General features: G+C 45.6%; 1 protein-coding gene across 1 annotated transcript; it reads left to right on the top strand.

Annotated features, from left to right (window-relative positions):
- Positions 1-1,213: 1,213 nt before the first annotated feature.
- H1f7 (H1.7 linker histone) lies at positions 1,214-2,539 on the top strand. Its single transcript, NM_027304.2, has one exon. The coding sequence runs from the start codon at positions 1,255-1,257 to the stop codon at positions 2,449-2,451; it is 1,197 nt and encodes a 398-aa protein (NP_081580.2). The 5' UTR covers positions 1,214-1,254; the 3' UTR covers positions 2,452-2,539.
- The last annotated feature ends 15,950 nt before the right edge of the window (positions 2,540-18,489 follow it).

Genomic DNA, 18,489 nt, shown 5'->3' with positions numbered 1-18,489 from the left:
TATAAACAAATTTCAAAAGAAATAAATGAACGAAAGAAAATTTAAGCAACCAAAATACATTCCCTCCTATGTTGGCTGCTCTGGGGGAGCTAAGGTATTGCTTGTTCTGAAAGGAAATAAGACTTGAGACCTGTGATTCATGTAATGTATGTCAAATAGCCCAAAGAGTTGTTTGTGAGCTTTGAAACCTGGGGCTGAGAACATAGCAGAACAGACCAGGACATGCCCGGGCAGGCCCATCGCCTCCCTATCTCCTACCCCTCTGACCTAAGTTAAATGTTACAGGCTGCTGATGTTTAAATGGACCAATCATGTGAAACCGCGCCAATTCCTCCCCCAGCCCCACTCCTTTTCTATAAAAACCCCTAGCTTCCAAGCCTCCTGGTCGAATCCACTGTCTCCTGTGTGTGTTTCGACCTGGAGTTCTGCCATTAAAATACCTCGTGTTGTTACATCAAGGTGTTGTGTTCTATTCATGATTCTTGGGTGGACGCCGAATCGGGAGCTGAGTGGGGCTTTCCCCATTAGGTTCTTTCAGTTCCTCCTCAGCCTTCTCTGGAAAAGAGCTTTCCCAGTCACTGCAGCTTGGGAGTCTACTGGCCACTTGAGGCTCCCTCTAGCTCCTTCACAGGCCTCTGACCCTTCTGAGCTTATCCTATTCAGACTAAAATTTGCTGAGAACGTTTTTTTGTTTTGTTTTTGTTTTTGTTTTTTGTTTTACAGCACAAATATGTCCAGAAACAAAAACAGCCAAGAAGAAGATAGAATAAAAGTGTTCTCTCGTTTTCCTTGGGGAAATTTTCACTTAAGAGTTGAGGGGGGGGGAGTTTGTTTTGGCTTATTTGTTTTTGCTTTGTTTTGGTTTCTGTGAGGGCTGAAGAAATAGTCTTCTTTGCAGTCATTCTATTTTGTATTTGTCTTGTATTCCCCTTAGCTTTCTTTCTAAATAGATCTTCCTTAATTTTTTTCAGGGTATACCCCTCCCAAATATTCACATTTTAGCAAGAGCTGGCCAGGAACAAAGCCATGGTTATGACGATTACACTGGCAATTATTACATACTTGCAGGTGTGAAGAGCTAGGATGTCACAGAGGTCAAAGGAGAGCAGAGGGCTGCATCTACCTTTCCACCAGGACGCAAGCCCAGGGCCTGGGGTGGGGGGCTTTGTGACATAGGCGCCCCAGAACTCCACACCCACTGAGGCCAGAGGCCAGATCAAAGCAGGTGGCCCCGCGGTGGGGGGAAGCGGGGCCATGGCTGAGGCTGTCCAGCCCAGTGGGGAATCCCAAGGCGCAGAACTTACGATCCAGATCCAGCAGCCTGCAGAGAGAGCCCTGAGAACGCCAGCCAAGCGGGGTACGCAGTCAGTGCTCAGAGTGTCCCAGCTGCTGCTCAGGGCCATTGCTGGCCACCAGCACCTGACTCTGGATGCGCTCAAGAAGGAGCTGGGAAACGCCGGCTACGAAGTGCGCCGGGAGATCTCCTCTCACCACGAGGGGAAGTCCACCAGGTTGGAGAAAGGCACGCTCCTGAGGGTCAGTGGCAGCGACGCTGCTGGCTACTTCAGGGTCTGGAAGATTTCAAAGCCGAGGGAAAAGGCGGGACAATCCCGGTTGACGCTGGGCAGCCACTCTTCTGGGAAGACCGTGCTCAAATCCCCCAGACCACTCAGGCCCCGCTCGCGTCGCAAGGCAGCCAAGAAGGCCAGAGAAGTCTGGAGACGCAAGGCCAGGGCTTTGAAGGCAAGGTCCAGGAGGGTCAGAACAAGGTCCACATCAGGGGCCAGATCAAGGACCAGGTCAAGAGCCTCTTCAAGGGCCACTTCAAGGGCCACATCAAGGGCCAGATCAAGAGCCCGGTCAAGGGCCCAGTCAAGTGCCAGATCAAGCGCCAGGTCAAGCGCCAAGTCAAGCGCCAAGTCAAGCACCAGGTCTAGCGCCAAGTCATGGGCCAGGTCAAAGGCTAGGTCAAGGGCAAGGTCTAGAGCTAAGGACCTAGTGCGTTCCAAAGCCCGGGAACAGGCTCAGGCCAGGGAACAGGCTCGTGCTAGAGCCAGGGAACAGGCTCATGCCAGAGCCAGGACACAAGACTGGGTCAGGGCCAAGGCACAGGAGTTTGTCAGTGCCAAAGAGCAGCAGTACGTCAGAGCCAAGGAGCAGGAGCGTGCCAAGGCCAGGGAACAGGTGCGTATCGGAGCCAGGGATGAAGCCAGGATCAAGGCAAAAGATTACAACAGAGTACGGCCTACAAAGGAAGACACCAGTCCTAGGCCAGCAGAGGAGAAGAGTTCAAACTCCAAACTCAGGGAAGAGAAGGGACAGGAACCCGAGAGGCCAGTAAAACAGACCATCCAGAAACCAGCTCTGGACAACGCTCCCAGCATACAAGGAAAAGCATGCACAAAGTCTTTTACCAAAAGTGGTCAGCCTGGGGACACTGAGTCTCCTTAATGCCAGAGCTGTTCCTCTGGGTACGGTTGCTTTTCCATATGGGCTCCAAGGAGATCATCTCTCTTTCATTGAAGCAATTTACAAGACCTTCCCGTGTCTATGTTTCTTCTTGCTCATCACTGGGAGGGGAAAGGTGACATGTTGAGGGGAGATCTATAGCTAAGGCTCAGGAGGTAAGAGCTGAGATTCCGCTAGTCCCACGGAACCCAGAGAAGTGCCTTCCTTTGGGGTGGGGCAGGGGAGAGGATTGTGGGAGGGAGTGACTGGGAGGGGGTCAGTGAGTGAGCATTAAAGTTTAAAAAAAAAAAAAAGGAAAAGAGTAGAGACAAGAAGAGGGAAATCAGAGTTACACAAGAATGCCCATCAGGGACACTGTCAAATCCTCAGTGCAATTTTTGAGAAGAGGGCAAAAGAAGAAAAAGAGTCTTTAAATGTCCTAGTGATTCAGACATGGTCTTAATATTAATTTTTGGGTAAAACTTGGTTCCAGAATTTGTAGCTTTTATCCTGAATTACAGTGTTTTAATCAAACGGGCGAACACACACACACACACACACACACACAACTTCTTGGGTGTGAAAGATATGAGTTCAATGAGCTTTGTGGAATCATCCAGCGTGGGGTGGGTGTGGCACAGTGTAAGTGTTCATGCACAAACGTTACATTTTATGTAGTACTTGATGGGGCACTGCTGGGGAGGAGAGAGGCACTGGGTGAGGGGGAGGGGCTTAGGAAAACCACGGTTACCACCACAGCTCTGTTCTTCTGACCCTAGCCATCCGCTAAGCATCTGTAAGATCTTGGATTGTTTCTCTGTAAGATTCTGGGGTTGTGCAGGGAATGCTTTAAGTGTCCGTAAAGTAGCTTTTATCTCCTGTCATAACTGTTGCCTCAAAGGCTAATTTTTACAGCCTGCTAATCTAGGCCTAGTCCTGGAAGCTTCTAGCTCTGTGCAATCTTATTTAGGCCTAGAAAGTTTTCAGCCTCTGGGACTCACTGCTGGATAAGCTCACCACTTCCTAGTTCTTCTTGATCTCTGACTGGCAGATTCAACTCAGCTGTTCTGGCTCAAACTCCTCTCCATGCTGACTGGTTCAAACTGGCTTCTCTCAGCTCCTCCTGAAGTGGTCTGCTTGGCCTCAAACTATCTCCATCAATCTGTTCAAATCTTCTGGCTCCTTCTCATCCTCTGGCTCATTCTGTCTTCACCTGTGTCTAGCTTGTTCTCTCTTCAGTCTCTGTAAAATCCTCTCTCTCTCTCTCTCTCTCTCTCTCTCTTTCTCTCTGCTGTTCCTGTAAGTCCCCTTTCCTCTCCTCATGAGAGTTGGGCATATCCTATTCTGTCAAAGCTGTCTCTGATTCGTGCCTTTGTCTGCCGCTCAACTAGAAGTCGCTTTCAAACATGGAAGCTCCCTTCTACGAACTAACCTTACCTTCATTGTTTGGGGTTAAAGGTGAATACTAAGGTCGTGTCTGTATTCCAGCCAGAAGAAATAAAGGTATGTGCTAAGGCTGAGCCACACCACAGGTAGAAATAGCTTCTTTTAGTAAATAAAACGATCCTGGGGTTCATGGTGTGATCAAATATCCTTCAAGAAGGACTAAACATCATGGTGTAGATTTTGCTTGACGATGCTCACAAGGGGCTTAGTCAGCTGGGAAGCAGTAACTCTCAGAGAGGAACTGTTAACAACCCGCGTGTGAACACTCTACTCTTGCAGTTTTCCTGAAAAAAAAAAAAGTCTACAGTGGGCATAGTAAGCCACATACTGAAAAATGCATAATTTAGCTCTAGGTACGAGGCTGAAGGATAGTGGGTTTGGCACTCATGCCATAGACCGTGATGCTCCACTTCCTAAAAAGTTATACTTTAGGGTGGACAATCTGCTTCCAGGTGAAGCTGAATAATACTGAGAATAGATGCTTCTAGAAGGTTTTTTTTTTTTTAATTCTTGAAAAGAGGGCATCTTGGACATAGGAGCTTCCCCAGGATGTATGCCTGACCGTGATTTTTCCCAGGAGAAGCATTGTCTTCCACAGGAGGAACAATGATATGTGTTTCAAGCAATATGCATTCAAGCGATGTGCATTAAAGCTTGCTGTGGCTAACTGGCTTTCGTGCACAGGAGTCACTGTTCTAATCCCACAAAGGCCACATCAGAAACGCACTGGCAGAGTGTCCCGTGGGCACGTGATCTGAACCCTGAAACCCTATACGCTTGAATGTGAGTGGCCAAGCAAAGCAAAGGGAACTTGAATGGGGGACAGTCTGAAGAGAGGCACTCAAACCTTGTCTGTTGAACACAGAACCAAGCTAACCAAATGCCCTTGTGGCTGCGGTGACTGGCATGCTCTTGACATCCTGGATTGCTGTAACCTGAAGAATACAGTCATCTGCTAAGAGCCATTTCTACCTAGACTAGGCTGTGGGTGGAGGACCTGGGCCATTTCCTAAAAACAATTGTAATTCCCTTATCGCTGTCTGTTTAAGCCAAGTTTCATTCGGCCCAACTTATGAAGAGTCTACCTTACCTAAGACCCACAGCAAATAAGAGACCCAAACCCTGAGCCATTTAGTTTATTTTCATTGATACCCTTGGATCCCCTGCTCTCGAAATCCTGCCTGTCCTGCCCTGTTTGAGCACCCCTTACAGCCTAAGGTAAAGTCTGTGAAGGTAGGAGAAAGTCTTGGCCAGCGCTCTATTGCTGTGAAGAGATGCTGCAGCTATGGCAAACTCTTATAAAGGAAAGCATTTAACTGGGGCTTGCTTACAGTGTCGGGAGGTCTGTCCATTGTCAACAAGAGGAGAACCATGGCCGCATGCCAGCAAAGAAGGGGCTAAGAGTTCTATGTCAGGATATGCAAGTGGCAGGAAGAGAGAGAGCCACTAGCCTGGCTTGGGTTTATGAAACCCCAAGCCCCGGTGACATACTTCCTCCAACAAGGCCACACTCCTAATCCATTTCAAGTACTGATACTCCCTAATGACCAAACATTCGCATTTTACGAGCCAGTGAAGGCCATTCCTATTCAAACCTCCAGGAGGAGCTTGGTGTAGGTGGGCATTTAATTCCAGGGACTTTCTGAAGTCTTTGAGTTGTTTACTTCATGTGTTTTAATTCGCCCTGCAGGAGGGAATGTGCCATCTCCCCTTAAAATACCCAGTTTTACCTCCTTCCTGTCCTGTGTCCTAAAGAGCTTCCCTCCAAGATAGAAGGTTTTAACTGGAGACAACTGTTAAACATTGGATGCCCTCTATGATCCAATATTCAATATTTGTTTAAAATAAACAGTTAAGAACATGGTACCCTTTAAAAACACGGAAAAGTCCAACTCATAAGGAAACAGCACATTAAATAATGATTGTATTTAAATCCCATGTACCAAACATGTTCCAGAACATATAAGAATATAGAGAAACAGGCAGGCACCGACAGTGCTGGTAGGTGTAGTCAATGCTTTTCTGTTGCTGTGGTAAAACACTATGACCAAGGTAACCTAGAGAAGGCAGAGTTTATTTGGGCTTATGGTTCTGGAGGGTCAGGATCCACAGTGGTGAAGTAAAAGCATCAAGCGTGTTATCTGGAGCAGAGGCAGAGAACTCCCACCTTGAACTGCAAGCACAAAGCAGAGAGGGCAGAAGTCAGTAACCCTCAGAGCACACCTCTAGTTACCTCCTCCAAAAAGGTCACATCTCCTAAGCAAACGCCCTAGAATATGGGGACATCTTCTTCATGTGACACATGTGCACTGACACATTTATTTGCTAGAGCATTGTATTAACAAGGCCTGAAAATAAACATAGCTTTAGGAACTCTGAACTGGGAATCCATGGGCCACACCTGCCTGGGAACCAGACAGTTGATCTTCTTTCTATTTCCACTAGCAATTCCCCAGTCTCACCTTTTCCCCCATGTAAGGCCACTCACAACCCTGTATAAGACCACCCCCTGTTCTCTGACCTCACTCCCTGGTGACTTTGTCAAACCTTGTGGAAGAACCGGGCTTCCTTCCTGTAGACCCTTTCAGAACCCCCTATTCTTCTAGCCCTTGCCAATTCTTTAGCAATAGTCCCCAATACCTAGAAACACAGTCTACCTGGAACCTCCAGGGGCCACACCTAGCAGGCACTAAAACTCAGTCCTTACCAGGCAACCCATTGCTACCACAGTTTCCTCACATTCAGAGGTCAACAGACACCAAGGAACAGAACAGCCACCCAACAAAGACGAGGTCAGATATCAGCACCTTTAATGACAGCCATCACAAAACCAGGTGTCTAGATGCCACTGGGAAAACACAGCCATCAGCACCCAAAATAATATGCCTCCACCAGGACACAGCAAGTAAACCCAAGAAAAGCAACACAGCTGAAACACAAGACAAGTACTTTAAAATAGCTCTTATGAATATGCTTAAGGACCTCAACAAGGATATGAATAAATCCCTTAGTGTGAAAACATAAACAGCATAAGGAAAGGCATAAAACAATTTGATACATGAAAGTAAGAAGTCACTACAGAAAATCCAAATTGAGGTAAAACTAAAAATTAAAAAAAAAAAGAAGAAGAAGCAAAACCACCTCTCAGAGATAAGTCTTACTAACAGAGAACAAGACGTAAAAGAACTAATCTCAGGCATTGAAAACAGGATAGAAGATATAGATTTCCCTGCCAAAGAAAATGTTAAATCAAAAAAAAAAAAAAATCTAGGCACAAAACATTCAGAAAATTCGACACTGTGAAAAGACTAAATCTACAACTAATAGGAATAGAGGAAGAAGAAATCCAGGTCAAAGAGAGAGGAAATACTCCAACCAAATCATGGGAGAAATTTTGTCTAGCCTGAAGGAGATGCCGATCAAGGTACAAGAAGCATAATTAGCATCAAAAAGATTAGACCAGAAAAGACATTTCCCACAATGCATAATCAAAACACGAAATGCTCCGAACAAATTTTAAAAGCTGAAAGGAGGGCTGGGGAGATGGCTCAGTGGTTAAGAGCACTGACTGCTCTGTCAGAGGTCCTGAGTTCAATTCCCAGTAACCACATGGTGGATTGCAACCATCTGTAATAAGATTCAGTGCCCTCTTCTGGTGTGCCTAAAGACAGCGACAGTACACACACACACACACACACACACACACACACACACATACACACGTGTTCTGGGTGGGTGTAGTGCAGGAGCAGAATGCCTGGCCAGCATCTGTGAGGTCTTGAGTCCCATCCTCAGCACCATGGAAATGAGGAAGAGAAACAGGAGGAAACACTTGCATTGAAATATATAAAGCTTTGGCAACATAATAGAGAAGCCGTGGGGAACAGAACAAGGGACAGAGTACAGTGTATAGAAACAGGCTTATTCATACGAGAATGTGACATTTCAGATCAACAGAGAAACAACTGGTTAATTTATAAACGACATCAGGACGGTTAGCTATCCCATGAAGAAAGAAAGTAAAGTTTCTGCCATTTTGAGGGCAAAGTCTAAGTTTATTAAAGAACAAAAATGTGCAAACTAGGGACAGACTTGGAATTTAACCTTAGCATGTACAAGGACTTCCATTTAATCCCAACAACTACACAGACACCAAAAACAAAAAACAGAAAGTGAATGGAAACATGTACTATAGAGCACACACCCTTCAAATAGTAGAGAGAAATCTATGCATGGTTTGAGAAAACACATCTTCAAAAGACACAGAGTGTCAGAAGCCATCTCCAACCGCATTGCCTGCCGTTAGACCCCTTTCCTCTCACTGGGCCACCCTGTATAGCCTCAGTAGAAAAAGATATGCCTACTCTTACTTCAACTTGATCATAGCAAGGCTGGCTGATATCTGAGGGAATCCTCCCCTTTCTGAGAAGGGGAGGAGGGGTGGATGGAGGGATGAGAGAATGGCCTGGGAAAAGAAGAGGGAGGGGAAGCTGCAATCGATCGGGAGGTAAGTAAATAAATAATTAATGGAAAGATACAAAATGCAAACCCTTAGTTTAAGACAAGGCATTGGTTGTGTCAAAATGAAACCTTCCGTATGACAAAAGACATAACTAATCAAAAGAGACGAATTATTTAACTGAAAGAATATTTGCAATAACTGGTGTATGATTGAGACAGTTAATATTTATTCATAAGAAGGAAAACAGTCCCAGCCTAAAATTGGGAATTAAATAGAAAGTTAGATGAAAATACGTAGGAAGCAAGCACGTGCAAAGGTACTTAGCCACAAGTAATCAAATGGTATGCGAATCAACATGCCGAGAGACAGTTTTGGGGAAACATAATGAAAACCAACAGTAGCAACTGCAGGAGACAGTCTCACACGTTGACAATTTGATGGTGAGATGCCAAATCTTGTAAGTCCAGACTCCATTTTAGAGAACCTGACCTAAGTTTGAACTCAGGTAAACTAACAGGCCAGTACCTAGCATGAGTTTCCAAGTTGCTCCCCAACAAAACCTGAACCTAGCTCCAGTCTCTAGGCTTATCCCCAACAAGACCAGTGTCTCCAGGTTACACCCTCAACAAGACCAGCATCTCCAGGTTACACCCTCAACAAGACCAACGTCTCCAGGTTATTCCCCCAACAAGCCTGCACCCCAGGTTACAAACCCACCCCTTGCCTAACGACCACCGATGCAGAGGGGAGCAGAAGTTAAGTTTATGATATGACTCCCAGCACCAGCCAATCATGTTAAAGGCTAGAGTAGCTTTCCAATTAGATGCTTGTGCATTTACCTCCTAGTTGCTGCTTACTATAAAGCCTTGCTCTGATAGACATTCAGGGCTCCCCACCACCAAAACCATCCTGCGTGATGGCGATGCATTGGTGGGTGGACCGAGATAGCGTGAATAGAATAAATACTCTGCTGTGAGTTACATCACATGGCTCCTGTCTGTTGCAGGGGGTTGGGGGGGGATCACTAGCATTTCCCTGGCACTATGACAATATTTACTAATATTTTTAATGAGCATGCCCTTCAATGCAGAACTCTACCTATGATCCTCGTTATCAAGAAATAAAAGCACAAATATATGAAGGATTCCAAAGATATTACTCAGCACTGATTGTGATAGCAAAATGTTGAAAACCAGTGACACACCGCAAATAGCTGAATGAGCCACTCATTCATTCGTAGGAAAGGATGTTCAGTAAATCCCACCAAACAGAAGAGCAGTACAAAAGAAGATTCTCTGAGACAGGCTGTGAGGTGAACACAGCTGGGCTGAATCGGCTAAGTGAGAACGCCTCCCCTCCATTCTGCACGTGGGCTTCAACACATGGAAAGACTCGGAAGAAAGCACATCACTGACCCTAGCGGGTGCATCTGGGGACAGGGCTAGGGCAGAGCAGGGGTCTGATAGAAATGTTTGCTCCACTTGAGTTACTGCTTGTGTTCTTCACAGAAACAAATCTTCCTATTTTTTTTTATATATATAATTGGGAAAAGTCAGCCAGAAAACCCGCAGCTGCCGGGCCTCCATGTGCCTCTCAGAGCTCAACTTCGTTCCTTTTCTTAAGCGTTTCCCATGAGCCCTGTCTCCAGGCCACTGTACTTTTCCTGTCTTCTCCCTGGACCCTAAGAAATTTTGGAACGATGGCACTTCCTGAGATCACTGGTAAGCCACTGCTAAAACTAACTCTCCCTGAATTAATTAAAACTGTAATGATAATTTTTCTAAAGTAACAATGAAGGGGGAGAGGGTCTGTGGTCATGCTTGAATACAACATTCAATATTTCCTTGGACCCTTACTTCTCTAGTTCTTCTCTGGTCACACAGAGATCACCTTCATGGGGTGTTTGGCCCGATCCAGATCCAGGAGAAAGGAGACATCTTGAGAGAGGAAAATGCACTGCTCCTTATTGCCTGAGCTCATGCACATAAAATTTAAAAGAGGCTGACACCCTCGGCTGAGCCTGTGGGTTCCCAAGGGGAGCACTGAGGAGTGGATACTGATACCCTCGGCTGAGCCTGTGGGTTCCCAAGGGGAGCACCGAGGAGTGGATGCTGGCACCCTCGGCCGAGCCTGTGGGTTCCCAAGGGGAGCACCGAGGAGTGGATGCTGGCACCCTCGGCCGAGCCTGTGGGTTCCCAAGGGGAGCACCGAGGAGTGGATGCTGGCACCCTCGGCCGAGCCTGTGGGTTCCCAAGGGGAGCACCAAGTAGCCACTCCTTGACCGTTGGTGTCAATCGAGGTGTGTTCCACGTGACTCCTCAGCAGTCTGGCTTATTTTCAGCACGTGTTGTCATCTCTCAAATCCTCTCCTTACTGCTGCCTCACAGGCCTCTAAGTCATCCGCTCTCGTCTCTGAACTGGAGTCAATTATTGTGAAGAGGCATGCCCACAGCAATATCCCCAGCTCTTGTTAAATGGTTTTTTTTTTAATTTCATGTGCATGAGTGTTTTGTCTGCATGTATGTATGTATATATGTATGTATGTATGTGTAACCTATGTGTGCCCGGGGCTCTTGGAGGTCAGAAGGATCATATTCCATGAAACTGGAATTACCACGGATTGTTGAGTCCAAGGTATGCCTCTGCAAGAGCAACAAGGACTTTTAACTGTTGAGTCATCTCTCCAACTCCACTAAATAACTCCCCCAGCCCCACCCCCACCCCCACCCCCACCCCTACCCCCACCCCCACCCCATTTTGTGGCAGTAGTGGGGACTGAACCTAGGACCTTTGTGCATATTAGGCAGACACTACCACTGAGCGATAGCCCTAGGCATGTGCACTCTAGCTCTTAATAGTTGTGTGGGAAGTCACAAAATTCTTGGTACCTCTACACATACCAAATTCTCAGTGTATGTACGAAATAAAAAGTACACCTGAGTTGATATCATGGGTCCTTCTGAGGAGTGAGTTATCCTATGGCATAGGACATCTGCTATGGGACACAATGTGCTATTATTCACTTACTCTATGACATTATTGACCTACTCTATGACATTATGCCCCCTACCATATTGGAACTGTCACAGATTCCAAGCAGAAATTTGCTGAATATGTGTTGTTGTTTGTGTGTGTGCATGGGTATATGTACATTGTATACGGAGACCTAAGATCAATGCTGGGTGTTTCCCTCAGTTTCTCTCTACCTTATTGCTTATTAGTTCTTTTTATTTATTTACATTTCAAATGCTGTCCCTCCCCCCTCCCCATCTCTCCTTTGCAAACCCCTCATCTCATACCTCCTTCCCTTCTATCTTATTTTTTTTGCAGCAGGGTCTCTCATCAAACTTGAAGCTCACAAATTTGATGGGCTGGCTGGCTGGCCAGCAACCTCTGGTGATCCTCTTGTTTCCATATCCCAGCACCTGGATTAGAGGCATGTAGTAGCATAGCCAGCCTCTAAAGTGGGTGTTGTACATCAGAGCTCAGGTACTCCTGCTTGTGGGGCAGGCACTTTACTGAAAGTCTTGGTTACTTTCCTATTGCTGTGACAAGATATTATGGCCAACACAACTTTTAAAAAGACATTTAATCTTATAATTCCAGAGGATTAGAGTCGATGATAGCATAATTAAGGCATGGCAGAAGCAACAGCTAAGAACTCACATCTTGATCTGCAAGCAGGAAGCAGAGCGCAGACTGGGAATAGCTTGAGTCTTTTGAAACCTCAAAGCCTGCTCCAGTAATGCCTCCCTGACAAGGCTACACCTCCTAATCCTTCCGAAACAGTTCCACCAACTAGAAATCAAGTATTCAAACATGGTTTGGGAGCTATTTTTTTCTACCAATAGCATGTATAGGCATAGGAAATATTTGAGAAATTTTGTGGCGAACAAAACTATTTCACTTGTGCTAGCCCAAAAAAGCAGACCAAGTACAAGCATCCATCTTTGTCCAACCACATGGTAACTCACAACCACCCATTGTGAGATCTGACGCCCTCTTCTGGTGCATCAGAAGGCAGCTACAGTGTACTTTGTATAATAATAAATAAATCTTTGGGCCGGAGCAAGCAGGGGCTGAGCGAGCGGAGTTGACTGGAGCAAGCAGGATCGACCAGAGCAAACAAAGGTCCTAAAAATTCAATTCTCAACAGCTACATGAAGGCTCATAACATTTCTGTACAGCTCAGTGTACACACATACATAAACTAAATAAATAAATCTTTAAAAGAAAAAGCATGACATGATGGCATATGTATGTAAAAAAGCAAGGCATGGTGGCACATGTCTGTAAAAAGCAGGGCATGGTGGCACATGTCTGTAAAAAGCAGGGCATGGTGGCACATGTCTGTAAAAAGCAGGGCATGGTGGCATGTGCCTGTCACCCTAGCACTGGAGAGTTAGAGACAAGGGATCCCTTAGGCTCACTGGCCAGCCTAGTTGGTGAGTCCAAGGCCAAAGAGAATTCTGTATCAAAACCCAAGATGCATAGCGCCTGTGGACTAATACCTGTGGTTGACCCCAGCCTCCGTACACGTGTATACACATGCACGTGCACATAAGTACATACACACACACAAACACACACACAAACAAACACTCACATGAACACACACACACATTAAATTTTTATAATTTAACAAGCTTATCTCTATGTTGATCATTCTGGATGAATTTTCTTGACTATAGAAAAGTTTCTTTTAATGTAGTCTTTTTGTTTTCCTCTTCATTCTGTCACACAATGCATCCCTACTACAGCCTCCTCTCCCCCTCCTCCCAGTCCTACCCACCTCCCCTGCCCCCCACCTGAATATGGCATAACAAGATGCAATAAGACTAAGCACAAACCCTCACATGAAGGCTGGATGAGGCAACCCGGTCGGAGGAGAAGGGTCCCAACAAACAGGCAACAGTGCCAGAGACACCAAGGATTCTGGGAACACAGGACGTTTTCTCTGGTGGCAGTTTCCAGGATTTGCTATGTTCTGTTGTGTGCATTTTCTTCCTTAAAATGAGGTAATAATTTCACCAGATTAGGTGAAATGATAATATAATGCACACACAAATTTACAGGATCTGTGGGCCTCTAACTATGTGAGATCTACTCCCTTTATGTAATGCACACAGAAGGGCAGTCAAATCTTCATTGAACAGCTTAATAAGACTGTTAAATAGTCAACATTCCTATGAAGATCTAGACTCTATGGCCATGGCCCCAGGCCTGGTGGGATATCCTGCCCCTGTCCTGCCTCCCTCCAACCCCCACCATGGAACTTGTGTTCTGTTTGTCCCAAGCCATTGCTACATATGTGGACCTGGGAAGAGACCCCCCAACCCTACATTAGTTCCCTGTTCCCTCAGCCCCTAGATCCATACACATGAACTGAATTACTGGATTCAGACTGGATCTGGTATCAGAACCTGCTCCAACCTCAGGCTCCACCCACCCCTCCTGCCTCTGGACTCTCATGGCTCAGCCACTCCATGTGGTGGCTCTAACTGCTTCATGTAATCGCTGCAGCCTTGGACCCAGTACGAGACAGAAGACCCTCAGTGCTGCCTTCTGGAAAGGTTGTCTAGCTTGCCACCTTACCTTTGGACTTTGTGCAGCTTGGCTAAATATATGAGCTAAAGATACCATAACTTGGGGCTGGCAAGATGGCTCAGCGGGTAAGAGCACTGACTGCTCTACCGAAGGTCCTGAGTTCAAATTCCAGAAACCACATGGTGGCTCACAACCACCTGTAATGAGATCTGACACTCTCTTCTGGTATGCTTGAAGACAGCTACAGTGCACTTATTTATTATAATAAATAAATCTTTGGGCCAGGGAGAGCAGGGCTGACCAGAGCGAGCAGGATTGACTGGAGTGAGCAAAGGTCCTAAATTCAATTCCCAACAACCACATGAATGCTCATAACCATCTGTATACTATGGTACACTCATATACATTAAATAAATAAATAAATCTTTAAAAAATAAAAAAGGTACTGTACTGGCTAGTTTTGTGTGTCAACTTGACACAGCTGGAGTTATCACAGAGAAAGGAGCTTCAGTTGAGGAAATGCCTCCATGAGATACAACTGTAAGGCATTTTCTCAATTAGTGATCAAGGGGGAAAGGCCCTTGTGGGTGGGACCATCTCTGGGCTGGTAGTCTTGGTTCTATAAGAGAGCAGGCTGAGCAAGCCAGGGGAAGCAAGCTAGTAAAGAACATCCCTCCATGGCTTCTGCATCAGCTCCTGCTTCCTGACCTGCTTGAGTTCCAGTCCTGACTTCCTTGGTGATGAACAGCAGTATGGAAGTGTAAGCTGAATAAACCCTTTCCTTCCCAACTTGCTTCTTGGTCATGATGTTTGTGCAGGAATAGAAACCCTGACTAAGACAAATTGGTACCAGCATAGTGGGGTATTCCTGTGACAACCTGACCATGTTTTGGGGAGGACTGTGGAAGGACTTTGGAACTTTGGGCTTGAAGATCCATTAGTTGTTAAGAGCTCTGTCAGATGTTGTGTAGGAGCTTGGAAGATAATGTCGAATACAGCGCAGAAGATGGAGGTCTGGCTTGTGACACTTCAGAGGGAAGATTAAAGACTCTTTTCAGGGCCATTGCTGTCTTGATTGTGAAGATTCTGTGGTTTTGTTAGCTGGGGCTGAAGAATCAGCTGCGATTAGCAAGATACCAGAACTACTAAAGCAAAAACTTTGCATTACTGGGACTATTGATGCTGGTTAGCTGGAGCTAAGAAATTAGCGGCGATTAAGTAGAGACCAGCATCATTGAGGTGACATCTTCTAGGAAGTGTTTTCTGAAAGCACAAAGAGGCTGTGTTCCAGAGATAGCCAAGGTTGTACTCCTGCTGGAGTGGGACTTGGTAATGTGTAAGGGTCACCCAGGTGGTACTGGTTTTGAAGGCATAAAGGTGTCACGCAGAGCAGCTGAGGTTTGGCACTGTGAGAGGCCATGGAAGGCCATTGGTGAAGGTGCAGCCTCAGTTGCAATTGACGGCTCAGGACTGAAGGGGTCATGCAGTGTTTTGGAGATGCCAGTACCATGAGATGACCACCAAGAGCAACAGCAGTGCAGTACAGGCATCTGGAGCCTAGAGGACGATGCGTGTACTACAAAGGGCATGGCTGGAGAAGTGACCCAAGCCCTTGGAGGAGCCCAGAAGATCGTGAGTTGGATCCCAGACATTGGACAATTGGAGATTGATTTTTGTTTTTGATTGTGACTGTGCCCTGGTATTTTCCCTCTTGAAGGAAGAAACTATTTTAGTGGAGCCCACCGTTAAGAGACTTTTAATTGTAAAAAGACTTTGGATTTTAAAAGAGATGGATATTTTAAAGAGATTGAAATTTTAAGAATATGTAAAGACTGTGGGACGTTTAAAGTTATTTAGATCTTGGGGATGAATACGAATGTAAGGGTTGAGGCTTACTAGTGATGTGTTTGTGTGTCAAGTTGACAAGGGGCCAATTGTACTGGCTAGTTTTGTGTGTCAACTTGACACAGCTGGAGTTATCACAGAGAAAGGAGCTTCAGTTGAGGAAATGCCTCCATGAGATACAACTGTAAGGCATTTTCTCAGTGATCAAGGGGGAAGGGCCCCTTTTGGGTGGTGCCATCCCTGGGCTGGTAGTCTTGGTTCTATAAGAAAGCAAGCCAAGCAAGCCAGGAGAAGCAAGCCAGTAAAGAACATCCCTCCATGGCCTCTGCATCAGCTTCTGCTTCCTGTCCTGCTTGAGTTCCAGTCCTGACTTCCTTGGTGATGAGCAGCAGTATGGAAGTGTAAGCTGAATAAACCCTTTCCTTCCCAACTTGCTTCTTGGTCATGATGTTTGTGCAGGAATAGAAACTTTGACTAAGACAGGTACCATAAGTCCAGATGCCCAAGTCCCATCACAAAAACACAGTTAAAAAAATGAAAAAGGACAGTACATCTCACCCCTAAATCACCAATACTGTAGCCACAGTTTCCACAAGGAACAACTTAAATAAAATGCAAGATACAGAATTCAAAAGAGTGATTTATAAATGTGTTCGGTGAGGTCAAAGAGCTCTAAGGGGACAAATACAAACATCCGCTTGACAGGGAGGACAGGAATAAACGGACTGACGTCCAGGAAGACAGAAATGCCTAAATAAATAATAAAGACAGTTCCAGATATGAAATTAAATTTAATAAAGAGATAGAAACACTGCAGAAAACCAAAATGAAAGGGGGAAATGAAGAGACTCAGAAAGCACTCAGTGGAAAGCCTGCACAACAGACTGGGGTACAGAACTGATGGAACTGGGCCGTCGATCACATAAGATTGTAAATTCTCTAAAACTGATTTCCCTGGCTAGTTTTAAGTCAACTTGACACAAGCTAGAGTCATCAGAGAGGAAGGAGGCTCAATTGAGAAAATATTTCAATAAAATTGGGCTATAGGAAAGACTGTAGGGCATTTCCTTAATTAGTGATTGATGTGGAAAGGTCCAGCTCGCTGTGGGTGGGGCCAACCCTGGGCTAGGAGGTCCTGGGTTGTACAAGGACGCAAGTTGAGCAAGCCATAGGGAACAAGCCAATAAGCAGCACTCCTCCATGGCTTCTGCATCAGCTCTTGACTCTGGGCTCCAGCCCTGCTTGAGTTCCTGCCCTGACTTCTTCAATGATGAACAATAATGATGAAGTGTACATCAAATAAACACTTTCCTCCCTAACATTGGTAACTGTAGCTATGACAGAGATTGGTACCAGGAGTGGGGTATTGCTGTGAAAGACCTGGCCATATTATTCTGAGGAGGATTGTGGAAGGACTTTGGAACTTCGGGCTAGAAAAGCCGTTGAGTGTTGAGAGCCCGGTGAGATGTTCTGTAGAGCTTAGAAGATATTGTGGGGCTCGGTGCAGATGGTGAAGGTCTGGGTTGTGAAGTTTCAGAGGGAGTTTAAAGACTCTGCCAAGGCTGTTTGCTATCTTCAATTAAGATTCTGTCATTCTGGTCAGCTAGGGCTGGAGGGTCAGCTGCGATTAACAAGAGACCTGCATCACTGAAATGAACCCTTTGCGTTACTGGGACAATAGAAGCTGGTTAGGCAGAGCTGGAGATTATCAGTGAATATTGTGAAGAGACCAGTGTCACTGAAGTGAAATCCTCTGTGAAATGTTTCCTCAAAGTCAGCACACAGGAACTGTCTTCCAAAGGTAGCCAAGGCTGTACCTCAGGCTGACAACTGTACCTGGTAGTGTAAGAGACATGAGACACCCAGGTGGTTCTGGTTTTGAAAGCATGAAGGGGTCATGGAGAGCAGACGAGGCTTGGCATTGTGAGAATCCAGGAAAAGCCATTGGTGAAGGTGTAGCATTAGTGACAGTTGAAGGCCCAGGATTGAAGGAGTCATGCCAAGAAGTTAAGGCTTGGCACCAGGAAGAGAGCCTGGGAGGCTATTGGTGAAAGTGCAGCCTAGCTGCAGTAGAAGACCCCAGCACTTTGGGAGACTAGTACCATGGGATGACTACCAAGAGTAGCAGCAGTGGAGTGTATCCTGCCCGAGCTTAAAAGACACACTGTGTGTGCCAGAGAGTGGAGCCTGAGAAGTAACCTAGGCCCCTTGAAGAAGCATGGAATCTCCATGAGTGAATCCCAGATATTTGACAATATTCACACTGTTGGAGTTTGGTTTGCTTTGCTCAGATTGTGACTGCCCTGTCTCTTCTCTCTTGAAGTAAGGAAGTGTGGAAGTATTTAATATATATATATATATATATATATATATATATATATATATATATATTAATTTACAGTATCCTACAGTTGAGAGACTAAATTTTAAGAGAGAGAGAGAGAAAGAGAGAGAGAGAGAGATTTGGAGTTTTTGCAAAGACTGGGTTTTAAAACACTGGATGTTTTAAAGAGACAACTTGTAAAGTGTTTGAATATATAGGTTTATGTGATTTTTTTAAGCTTATAAAATGTTCTATATTCTGATTCTTTATCAATGCATGCAAGCTGGGGAATGAACAAGAAAGGGAAGGTTCTGGGATGTGCTAGAAACCTTGTACTAGTACATGAGAAACTCCCAGGAACCCTTGAGGGTGACCCTAGCAGCAGGGTATATATGGAACCTGAAATAGCCACCTCCGG

The sequence above is a fragment of the Mus musculus genome, chromosome 15, assembly GCF_000001635.26.
Source record: "Mus musculus strain C57BL/6J chromosome 15, GRCm38.p6 C57BL/6J".
NCBI classification, from domain to species: Eukaryota; Metazoa; Chordata; class Mammalia; order Rodentia; family Muridae; genus Mus; species Mus musculus.
This window is presented reverse-complemented; position numbering and strand designations above follow the sequence as displayed.